This window comes from Clupea harengus, chromosome 24, assembly GCF_900700415.2.
Source record: "Clupea harengus chromosome 24, Ch_v2.0.2, whole genome shotgun sequence".
NCBI classification, from domain to species: domain Eukaryota; kingdom Metazoa; phylum Chordata; class Actinopteri; order Clupeiformes; family Clupeidae; genus Clupea; species Clupea harengus.
The window spans coordinates 17,041,815-17,055,046 of record NC_045175.1 but is presented as its reverse complement, the minus strand read 5'-3'; the positions used below and the strand labels follow the sequence as shown (position 1 = coordinate 17,055,046).

The 13,232-nt window shown below is 41.0% G+C and overlaps 1 protein-coding gene across 1 annotated transcript; it reads left to right on the top strand.

Annotated features, from left to right (window-relative positions):
* The first annotated feature begins 11,344 nt into the window (after nt 1-11,344).
* Nucleotides 11,345-13,032, top strand: LOC116219116 (polymeric immunoglobulin receptor-like). The gene is made up of 3 exons (XM_031562074.1): nt 11,345-11,484; nt 12,057-12,368; nt 12,641-13,032. Exons 1-3 carry the CDS (start codon nt 11,445-11,447, stop codon nt 13,030-13,032), a joined length of 744 nt encoding a protein of 247 aa, XP_031417934.1. The 5' UTR covers nt 11,345-11,444.
* Nucleotides 13,033-13,232: the final 200 nt, after the last annotated feature.

Genomic DNA, 13,232 nt, shown 5'->3' with positions numbered 1-13,232 from the left:
GGGTCACAATGCCATACCCTTAATTATATGTCAAGAGTCACAACACCATACCCTTGATTAAGGTCACAATGTCATACCCTTAGTTCATTTTACAAAGCCATACCCTTAATTAAGTGTAAATTCAATGAGTTGGAAATTATCATATGCCTTGTAACATTTGCAGGAGAGATGGAAGCTTATTATATTGACATCTCATATTACAAAGGAGGAACTGTCATCATCGAACAAAGACCTGTGATGGGGGACTTCTGCAAGGTGAACGCAGTTGGCAAGTGCAACAACTTAGCTGATAAAGGCTTGGATGGGAGATTGTCTGTTGAACAATCAGAGAACAGAGATTCCACGACTGTGTCGATACACTCACTGAAGCGAGAGGACGAGGGTGAATACAGGTTTGGACGCAAAGAACTGGATTTAGAACTGCTCCCAGGTCAGTGATAGTCAACCTTTGCCTTTAGTGTGACTGCGCAAGCAATCACACAATTGCTCTTCTTAAGTCTTATCTTTATCTTGATTATTCCACTCGCTTTTGCTTCTGTGCTATTTCTGCAATGCATCGCACGTATCGACCAGTCAGTGGCCTACTTGGAAAAATACCCATACACTTAACATTATTTTGGATGATAACAAAGAAATATACAGTATGTTTTTTTTATAACGTTTGGATCCACCAATTTGCCTGGATGGACACATAAAATGATACTGGCTATCGTAACACTCCAAGATAAGTATAGTTTGCTAGATGAATATGCTTAACTCTGGGCTAGTATCAGATGGTTATATGTATAACTACAGAGCCTTAAGGAATGAATGTCCACACAATAATTGATTTTGATGTTAAATATAATGCCAAGAAGAGTGTGGTAATGGTCTGTAAGGAGGGCATGGATATTAAGTTCCCTGCCTTTCATCTTTCTGGGCAAGCTCTGGGGGTGTCCAATAGTACCAAATACTTAGGGCACATTATCACAGACATGTTGGAGGATGATGCCGACATGTTCAGACAGAGGAGATTGCTCTATGTCCAAGCTAACATGTTGGTTAGAAAATTCCACCACTGTACATATGATGTTAAAATTAATTTGTTTAGAGCCTACTGCACCCCTCTCTATACAGCTCCACTCTGGGTGAATTACAAGAAGGAGAGCTTGCGTAAATTGAAAGTAGCCTATAATGACTGTTAGGATACTCCTGAAGAAACCCAGGAGTACTAGAGCCAGACAGCTGTTCTGTAATATGGGTCTAACCACCTTTATGGCCTTGCTGAGGAACCTTACTTTTAAGTTTATGAGTCGGCTGGACTGCTCTACAAATTTTATAATTGACCTGATGACAGACCCTGGCCGCAGCTCTGTCAAGTACACATCTAAGATCTGGGAACACTGGCATGAGTGTGTTTTTTAGCCCTTCTTTCCTTGTATATTTATATGTATTTATGATTGTAAGTATTTATGTATTTATACGTATGTAATTTATTGATTATATGTATTGTGCATCTTCCATGTGGGCCTTCAGCCTGTAATAAAGTTTAATATATAATAAAGAAACTGGAATCAGAGGGTAGAATTAGTATGAACTATATTGTAGAAATGAACAGAATAGAACATACGATGGGGTGTGAACATCAGTGGTATCAGTAGTGTTGCATGCTGGGTGTGTGATTGTGTGTGTGTAGGGGTGTTGAAGGTGCATAACAAAACAATATAGTCACATGGTAATAAAAAACAATATCAGTATACTCATGTGTTATTATTACCTCACTATATAATCTAGATAACATATTAACATTGTTTATAATGTTAGTGTTGTGTGTAACACGGTGATTGTAGCATAACAAGCTAGCTGGTTAATTTATTTGACATAAATTATTAGAAATTATAAGATTGCCCTCTTTACAACTACCACCATGGATAGCTTGCTCATCAATTGTAAACAAGTGACTACGGATAACATGTTAAATTAGATAATCTCGATGATGACAACAGCGCTGGTTTGCTTAATTTACCAGATCATAACGGTCTCAATTTTGGACATTTATCTACCTAACGTTAGCTAGGCTAGCTTGTAGGGAACGTTACCTCATCTGTGAAAAGCAAGCTAACATTGGCCAAGTCAACGCCACAACTTACCTTCGTATCACTGTCACCAGTCGGTGATTTCCCAAATAAATCAGAGATTTTTTTATATTTTGATGTAGCCTACCTTCCTCCAGACATCTTTTCTTTTTCTCCCTGAGCTTTTCAGCTCCACCTTTACGTTTTGGTGCCAATGACCAGGGTTGCGTGCCCTTATAAGGAGCTGTATATAAGGCGTGTATGTATGCAAATCCAGGTGCACGAGAACGTGCGTTCAATTTAAGAATCATCATCCTCAATCCGCACAGCTGAGAACACTTCGGCTGTGTAAGAACCCATTTTCAGGCGTTCATGAATCAGGCTGAGATCTTTTCTTACGTTGGTCTTTCGAAGTCCGTAACAACACATTTCAGAAGACACTTCAGAACATTTTCGAAAAATAGGCACCATGAGTGTGAATACAGATCGTGAGCAGTAGTATAAATTACAGTCAGTGATTACCAATCACCAGAGATATTAGAGTAAATTCTACGCGTTCTGTAGAGCATGTAATATAGTCAGTGCCGACGATGTCAGAGAGAGGGCCGTTTGGTGATGGAGGTGGGCTGGTATTTTGGACCACACCAACCCCGTCGGCCCACCAGGGATTCCCCCGGTATCCCCGATGGCCAGTCCGCCCCTGGCTGCTTCTGCTTTGCACTTCTGCACTTTTCGAGACATCAACACCACTCCAACTCTGACACACCCGTCCTGATCCCGTGCAATGCCCTTCAACCTTTTATCTTTTGCTATTGTCAATTTTCTCATTTCATTGTCTATTTCTTTTTTCCTTCCTAAAATGAACGGTGGAACGTTTGCCTAAAGGCCCCGTCACACCATAACGTTCTGGTCAACGTTCTATGACGTTAGAGGAAAACGTTGGTAATCGTCCATGGTCGCTGGTATAGCGCCAGAAGAGCATTTTGATTTTATCATGTCCCTTCTACAATAAATATGTTATTAACCATACGTCATCAACAAACGCAACTTACATCATTGCAAACGTTATTCTGTAAATCTACATATTCTGTAAATCTACATATTCCATGCTATCATGTCATGCAAGGTCATTACATAATCTAGCGAAAAGTGGAGTGGAGGGTATATACTGTATGCTTGCTTGAGCCCAGCATGAAGTAGATGTACTGAACTTGAACATAGCTGAGCACTGTTATAGCTGGTGCTGTTCCATGGCAGATGGATATGATATGAAGACTCTTGTGACATGGACAATGTCACATGGACAATGTGTGTGGATGTGTTGATGTTTTCTAATTATAAACATTGAGAAACACAAATTCAGTGTGAAATTTAAATCATTTATTTTAATAACATAAAACCTCAGGAATAACGCCCGTTATTTCGTAAATCACAGTAATAATAACAGTAAATCTTCGTCCGAAGACATTGCTAGTGAAAGAGTTTTTGTATTCTTCTTACTTTCAGCAGCATTTATCATCTTCTTACTTGCAGCAGCGCTAGTGGCAGAAGCCCCCCTCACACCTTTTCGTCGTCTTGGCGGCATGATGTTCACTGTTCAGATCAACTGAATCCACTATGATTTTCCAGTGTTTTATACCCGTTTGTCCATAAAACCCACATGCCAGCAAAACGCTATTCTGTCATTATTCACACGTTAATCACACGCTCAACACGCTCGTCTAAGGTTGACTTATCGTTCGCCGCGCGACAGTGACACGTCAGCACACGTTTGTTGCGCGCCAGTGACACGTCACTTAGTCGCTGTTACATGCTCCTCATGCGTCAGTCCCACGCTAGTCATGCGTCAGTCCTACTCTATTCTGTCGTTAGTCACACGCCAGATGTGTCCACCTCGCCCTAGAACGCTAGAAATTGAACGATTAGAAAGTTCAGAGAACGTTGACCAGAACGTTATGGTGTGACGGGGCCTTAATGTGACTTTACTCACACTTGGTAGAGCGATGGTAGCTGGCAAACAAAGTTAATAGAGTGTGTCATTTCAAGCATGCCATGATGTTTACATAGCTGGCTGTTATAACATAATTTCTGATATGTGACATACCATGCTAATATATACGTAGATAGATACATAGATGTCAACACACCCTTGTATGCATGGTCCCTTTAATGCTCTTCAGTGGTTTGGTGTTTGTTGTCCCTCGAATGCTCTTCAATGGTTTGGTGTGACCTTGTGTTTGACTCTTAGGCCCCTATGGTCAAAACCAGACCCAGGACTTGAGTGGTGTTGTTGGGGACAGTGTTAGCATCACTTGTGACTTCGATGAGGATCCTGGTGAAAGTGGAAAGTTTCTCTGCAAGGGAGAAAACAGTTTGACCTGCACTCGCCTGTATCCAAATAAAAATAAGTACTCTTTCACTGATGGAAGAAAAGGAAACAACTTCAAGGTCACCATCAAGAACCCCCAAGAAAGTGATGCTGGAGTCTACTGGTGTGGATTGCATTTCACTCAGAATTCCCTCACCTATGCCAGCCTTTACCAAGCAATTACTTTTACAGGTATGAAAAATGTCATGAATTTAAGATATTAAATTGAAACATGCATAAGCTCTTGTTATTCTCCCTGCCTGGAACTATCATTACAAAGAACATTTCATTCTTTAAAACATGCATCATACCTCATTGGTTAAAGCTTGCACACAAATATTTTGAAAGTCAGAATAAGCAGCAAACTAAAAATATATGCACAACTTACTTGCTAGCATAGCAATGGAAATTTAGCTAGCAGTAAAGCAATGTTGGCGCTCTTTTCAAATGCTGTTTTGATAATCTGGTGAGGTGCAGCAGAAAAATGTGAACCCCAATGTTCACCTTATGAGAATAAAGAGCTCAGGACCCATCCAGGCAGACATAGCCAAGGCTCTCGCTCCATGTCATGTGCTGTTGTTTTGTTGTGTTATATTCTGTTCTATCATCCATATTTATGGTTTGATGGTTTCATTTGATTTTCTCTTTTTTATCAATTTTAGATTTTTCTCTAGACCATACCTGGAAACAATAGCTTCATAATACTAAAATACAACTAAGGAATAGATTCAAGATGTATGTTGATTGGTCACAGTCAACTAGCTGATGCTACCTCACAATTATGGCTATTTGTATTTCTCACAGGAACACCCCACAGCAAAGAGACTACTACCACAGCCACAACAACACTACCGACATCTTGGTCAACATCTCCTCCAGGTCTGTGAATGACCAAAGGTTATTTCCATGTGATACAGTTCCCAAATTTACAGATTCCAACTTTCCCATGAAATACTAGACGGTGTAGACCAAACATGGAAATCTGTTTACCCTTGTATGGTATTCATTTTTTTGTTACTCAGAAGGTGTTGTGGGTCTGGTGGACCCGCTCGATTTTTGGGTGTTTAATTCAACACAATCAAACAATTTTATGGTAAAATACTCAACAGATATTTACTTCATTCCAATTAGAAGCAATATGAACAGCAAATATGGTTAATATTTGCCCTTTAACTTTGTTATATCACATTTATGAATTTAAGTGCTACCCGTTTTTTTTTTTTTTTTTTTTTACAAAATCAAGAAAATCAATTATAATCAAGATATCAGTGGACAAAATTCAACACATTTACAAATGAAGCAAGGTTTTCCATAACTATTTGATTTATGTGAATTTCATTTGAAATCAGGTCAGTTTACATAGCACAACATGGGTGGATGGGGCACCAGCACTGTCCTCCTGAATCCTCCTAATGGTAGCTGCAGAGGCTGAGGTTCTTGGAACATGTTGTCTTCTCAGGATTTAAGGTTTCACCAGTGTCTTTCCCAGTTCCTCGAGAAAAAGGTTTATCCTCTGGAGCTTCCCTCTCTTCCACTCCGGGTTCAGTGCCATCCAGGTGACAAAGGCGTTGTACGCCATGATATCCAATATGGTAAATAAAATCGCCAGTGGCCAGCGTAGGGTCTTCCTTTTACAGCTGTAGGCAGACACCAGCTTGTCTATGTTGTCCACCCCTCCTTTTGTGGCATTATAATCCATGATGATCTCTGGTTTTTGATGCTCCAGGCCAGAGATTCTCCCATCCCGGTGCAGTGTACTCATGAGTATCACATTCTTGCGTTTCTTTGGCACATAGGATACCAGGGACGTGTCAGCCGTGTACACAAACTTGGAAGAGTTGACAGGCCTGTTCTTTGTAGGCAGCAGTTGGGGTAGGAGCTCAGACCTGTTTTTTCTTATCGTTCCCACCATAGTCAGCTCCTGTCCCAGCTTGTACGATGTAAAAGAAATTGTAGCATGTGATGTTATGTCCACTGAGTCCCTGAGCCATGTCCAGGACAACTCTCATTCCTTGATTTTTCTCAGGGCGTCCTCATCAGGTTACCCTATGTAGCCTTGTAAGTTCCAAGCATATGAGGAAGTCGCATCACAGGCAGCCCAGATCTTTATACCATATTTTGCAAGTTTAGATGGTATATAATGTCTAAAGGGGCAGCGGCCCCTAAATGGCATCAGCGGCAGGGGCAGAAACACAAAACTCTTACTCACACTTACTCACACACTCACTCAAACACACACACATACTTAGCCTACATACACACAAGGCCCACATACACACAAACACACATAAGCGTGCGCGCACACACACAAACACACACACACATTTACAGCAGGCCCACTCACATACACGTGCGCGCAAATACACACGCGCACATAACACACACACACACACACACACACACACACACACACACACACACACACACACACTTACAGCAGACCCAGACAGGAGGAGAACAGACTTTAGGTACACAGGACCTACAATTTCCCTCTATGTAATATAAATGTGTGGGGGGGGGGGGGGGGGGTTACGGTGTGCGGTCAATGAAAATTTGGTCTGATATATGTTCTTCGCAGAAAATGAGCCAAAGCCAATGAGTCTGAGTTTGAACAAATAATTAATCATATTATTTTTGTTAGGATAAAAAATGAAAGCGGGTCCCACAGACCCGAATACCATACAAGGGTTAATTCAGTAAAAAATTGGTGTGAAAAAATGACTATTGATATACTGTATGCATGCTCTCCCTTGACTCCAGTCTACAGTGTTTCCTTTTAAACGTACCAAACCCATTTACCTGCAACTATGAGCTAAGCAGCATTTCATTACTCAGTGTCTTTTTGGGTCGGCCCTGTTCATTAATGGACCGTAGTTTATCAGCGTTTCCTGAACGATCCTCTAGGTGGGGCACTGACACTCTTCTCCTTGTTCCTCACGCTCTGCTGCCTGCTGTGTCCAAACTCAGGTGTTACAGGTGTTATGGACTCAGAGTCCAACTTGGCCATATGGCTGTTGGTACCTCTTGTGATGCTACTGTTAGGCGCAGGACTCCTCGTGGTGGTCAAATGCAAGAAGACATCCAGACCGGGTGAGTTGATCTTCTACATAATTTGACAAGGCATTTAAAGAAAATGAGAGGTGATACCACTTTGTTCTTTATTTGTTTCTATTTTTATAAAGTTGTCAGGTTGGAATAAAGAGTTATATATATGACCTACCTTGCATGTTGAAAGGGCATTATGCCATTTTAGTGTGGAATGTGTATGGAAGTTCTTTTCCACAGATTCATCTTGCAAGTTTTGCACATTACTGTATGTTATTTACAGACATTTTTGATAAAGGGATACCTTTAGCCTATAGTATATAGCATAGTAAGGATGAAACACGTTGATTTAGTTACATGAGGGTTTTATTAGTCAACAAGTTTCATGATTAGATTCCTCTGGGAACCTGACTACGTTCTGACTCTCTGACAGCTCCTACCCCACCAGATATACCGATATACACAAACACAGCAGAAAATACAGAGGTGAGTGAGTGAAAATGCTTTGTGGTAACCACACACCTTGTGCTAAGCATTAGCCATTGTGCTAAGCATTAGCCATTGCCATCTGAAAGCAATTCCATTAATCATAGTGCTGTGTGACAACTTAATTGGAATTATTTTTCATATTCAAATACTAGGTGCTGTACATGTTGTTCCTATAGTCAACTGTACTTTCTGAATGCTGGTAGCTGCTGCATGACTGTATAAATCTGACTTCTCTTATCAGGGGACTGGAGATTATGTGAATGCTGGTGTACAAGAGCCTCAAGCCAACACCCCAACAGGCCCTATGAGGAGTAACAGACCAAACTCTGACCCCGACTACCAGAACTCCAACATGTCAGACACCACAACCTATCAGACCCTGATTGCAAGCACTCGCCAGAATGATTCAATCTACCACACTCTCCACCCCAGAACTAACCAGCAGGCATCACTACCACACTCTCCACCCCAGAACTAACCAGCAGGCATCAGTGTACCAGCATCTGAACCCCAGCACAAACCAAGGTGATTCAGTTTATATGCCGATAATCCTTGTGAATTCTAACTAAACACAGCACAGCATTCTAACTAAACACAGCAGATGTCTGTTCAGGACCAACATGGAAACCATATATTAGCAAAGAAGGTTATTGATCGCTCATGATGAGAAATTGTGATTTCATTGACTCATGATTGTGTCTTGTTGAATCCTGAACTGTATGTCTTGTGCTGAGCTATTTTAACTTCATATCTCAGTTTGTTTTATCTCGTTGGTATATCACATAGTGCCACACACTGTTAATACATCTCAGTAATTGTGCTTTAAACACACAGATGCTTTTATAGTAGGTAAATAAGTAGACTTTAATGATGAATGTCTTTTTGAAATCAGAACATTTCTTCCATCATTCACGTAACCTTATTTTGTATTGCTGTTTTTGACACATCTCTCTATCTTTTGTTTATTGTGTGGTATATGTTACTCTGTGTACATCTTGCTTTTTTATTTCTTTAACAAAAATGCTGTCCTAATTTTAAATAAAAACATTGCCCAATATAACCCAAAAGGTGTGCTTCTGTGTTTTAACATCATATACAAAGACTTGGGGCATATTGGTAAAACTAAATGACCTTCCACTTGGTGCCGCTTGTCATGACATGTACCTCTGTGTAATGAATATAAGAACCAAAACTGCTTTAAATAAATGTTTTATTCAATGTTTAAAACAAACGAGTGATTGTAAGATGTCTTTAGCCACCAATGTGTATTGTGTATCAAAACATTATTGACATTATTTGACCGCAGAGCTTGATCTTGATCAGAGCTCTTTTGCCCTCTTTAACCAACTCATCTCACTCTCATTCTGTCTCACTCTCATTCTGTCTCACTCTCATTCTGTCTCACTCTCATTCTGTCTCACTCACTCACTCACTCCCACTCTCACACTCATGGAGTGCCGTCACTGCGGTTGAGTATGCACTCTGACTGCCATAACAACAAGCAGGGCTCTTTGTCATTGACCTCGAGCTGTAGGTTGGAGGCCTGGTGGTGTGACTGATCTCCCCCTTCCCTACAAGGTCCTATAGTCTATGGTACAAAGTATGACTGTACCATAGTGCAGTGGAAAACCACATGCTCGATAAAAGGGCCTCACAATGTTATGAGGTTCATGAGTCTCAGTGGACATGTGGGGGAAAGTTTGAATGTGGGGGGTTGGCAGCGTCCTTTCTGTGTTAAGAATGACACGTGTGGGTGTTTGTGTGTGTTTGTGGGTGGGTGTTTGTGTGTGTGTGTGTGTGTGTGTGTGTGTTTGTGTCTGTGTGTGTGTGTGTCTGTGTGTGTGTCTTTGTGTGTATGTGTGTGTGTGTGTGTGTCCCTCTCTCTCTCTCTCTATCTCAATATAAACCTTTCAAACCATGCACACATCTTGAGAAGCCACACTAGGCGTAGCCCATAGCCAGGGCAAGCTCTGCAGCCACAAACTTACTTCCTGTGGTGGAAAGTTAGAGTCTCTCTCTCTCTCTCTCTCCCTCTATCTCTCTCTCTCTCTCTCTCTCTCTCTCTCTCTCTTTCTATCTCTCTCTCTCTCCCTCTCTCTCAACATAGTTCTTTAATGATGGGAATCAGTTTAGAACAAGAGGTGTGTTCTAGTTTTGTAAAATGAGTATCAGTTATAAATAGAAGGAAAAAACGATAACAAAAAGTTTGATGTTGCAGGTTTCACACCTTCTACAGCTAACTGCTGCAAGTGTGATAACGAGTTCATAGGCTGTCTGTTTATAATGTTGTCATGGTGACCACTCTTAATGCTGACATGGTGACCACAGTTTGGGAGGAGCCCATAGGGATGATTGACAGCTATATAGCCATATAGAAGCTTCTAAGAAAGAGAGAGAGAGAGAAGAAGAATGTAGTAATGCAAGCACCCTGACTTCAAGTGTGAGTGTGTGAGAGAGAGGGAGAGAGAGAGAGAGAAGAAGAATGTAGTAATACAAGCACCCTGAGTGTGAGTGTGTATGAGAGAGGGAGAGAGAGAGAGAGAGAGAGAAGAAGAAGAATGATGTAGTAATGGTCAGGCCACTATCTGACCTATTGGAGCAACAAATAAACTTAAAGCTCAACTGCATAAAAGAGACCTCGCACAATCACACACACACACACACACAGACACAGACACAGACACAGACACAGACACAGACACAGACACAGACACAGACACAGACACAGACACAGACACAGACACAGACACAGACACAGAAACACACACACACACACACACACACAAACACACAGACACAGACACAGACACAGACACAGACACAGACACAGACACAGACACAGACACAGACACAGACACAGACACAGACACAGACACACACAAACACACAAACACAGACACACACACAGAGACATACAGAGACACACACACACACACACACACACACACACACAAACACACACACAGACACAAACAGACACACACACACACACACAGACATAAGCAAACATGAGCACACACACAGACACACACAGACACAGACACACACACACACACACACACACACACACACACACACACACACACACACACACACACACACACACACACACACACACACACACACACACACACACACACACACATAAACACACACACAGACACACAAAGACACACACACACACACACACACAGATGCAAGCATGAGCACACACACACACACACATGCAAAATTGAGCACACATGCACACACACGGGCACACACACACACAAGTACACACACACAGCCCAAAATTGTGGTAAGTAGTTGCAAAATGAGAGAGGGGGAGGTCATTTCCTTCTCATAACCAATGAAAAAAGGAACCTGAGGACTGAACTAAACCACTGCCGGGTTGAACTCGCACTGCCAAGCCGTATATCATCGACTGTCATCGAGACAGAGTTTCGAGAAGAGAAACATCAGAATCGATCTGCTTGGATATCTGGACAATGAAGATCCTACTCATCTTAATCCTTTGCCTGATTGAAGGTAATCCTCTATTCCTATATTCATATCCTCTATTAGTAATCCTTTAGTCCCCCTTCCTCTCTTGTGCTCTTACTGTTGTGTAGGCCACGGCCAACATCCTGTCAACATACAGCTCAGTGTTTCTGTGCCATCAGCTGTTTGAACGGTCTTGGACAAATGTGTCCCACAGTAGCAAACTTCAGTAATGTTGAGTATGAACTTAGAGTTAGGCTTAGCAATGTTGAGTAATGTTGACTATAAACTTAGGGTTAGTAATGTTCAGTAAAGTTGAGTAATGTTGACTATGACCTTAGGGTTAGTAATGTTGGGTAATGTTGATTATGAACTTATGTTACGTATATACCAGTTCAATATGAAGTTATTTATTACCATGTCAACTTGCAGTAGAAAGGAGTTTGCCTTGAAAGAGACAGAACCATATCCTACAACTGTCGCTTGTAAGAGACAGTCAAACATCCAACACTCAAACGTGCAATTTTTAATTGCACAAGTTACACAAACTTACTGCCTAATTGTGTTCATGACAAAGTTGTGAGAAAAAAAAAGCCATGTATTTTGCTTTCCATTGGCAGGTGGGGTCGTGGCATTTAACCTGACAGGATATGCAGGGGGATTGATCCTAATCAAGTGTAATTCCACGTTTGACAAATCTACCAAGTCTTTCTGCAAGGAAGCAAAAACCTTTGGCTGTGATGAACTTTTTAAGAGCAATGTGTCAGAACATTGGCAAGGAAAAGGACGAATCTCTCTGTATGACAACAACTCAAAAGGCTTCTTTAAGGTGGCCATGCGAAACTTAACAGTGAGTGATACTGGCAAATACTGGTGTAAAGTCAATGGAAGGAAGATTAATGGCACTGAAGTACATCTGAATGTAATTGAAGGTGTGTAAATGCATTGATGTTTTATATTGTCTGATATTCTTTTTTATCGTGTGTTTTATTGCTGTTATCTTGCTGTTTTACGTAATCTAATTTGTGTTTGTGCTGCGTTCTCTTATTGTTCTTTTTATCGTGTGTTTTATTGCTGTCATCTTGCTGTATTACGTAATCTAATTTGTGTTTGTGCTGCAATGTTGTTCTTTCACATTGTCTGGTTGTTGTTTGTGTTATGTTGTATTAAAATAACATTTGGGTTTTTTTTTTTTGATTGACAGATAAAAGAGAATCCAGGATTGAGCTTGGATCTGTGGGACAAGACATATCCATTAAGTGCCCGTATGACATAAAGTACACAAATGAGCTGAAATACCTGTGTAAAAATGAAGGTGTTGCATGCAAGGACAGAATAAGAACAGGGATAAAGGACAAATGGTTCAATAATTCTGACAATCCCAATAAGGACAAAAAAAGATTCTCTCTCTACGACAACACCACTGAAGGAATCTTCACGGTCTCCATCACAAATCTCACAAAAGAGGATGCTGGGATATACTGGTCTGGTGTCCATGTCTCATTTCAGGAGAACTCTCCCCTCTCAGTGGACAATATCACTGAAGTCATACTGAACGTCAAGAATGGTAATAGTTCTATTTTGCTGCGTCTTTGATTACTTGATCGACCGAGGTCATAAAGGTTCATAAATGATGCTGAATGAATTAACAATAGGATATTTTGCCAAAATATTAAGACACCTTATACTGATTTTACAGCAGACCAATCAGGAAATCCCCCACCTGGTAAGTGCTGTGTTCATATGTCTTTGTCTGTGTGTGTGTGTGAGTGTGTGTGTGTGTGTGTGTGTGTGTG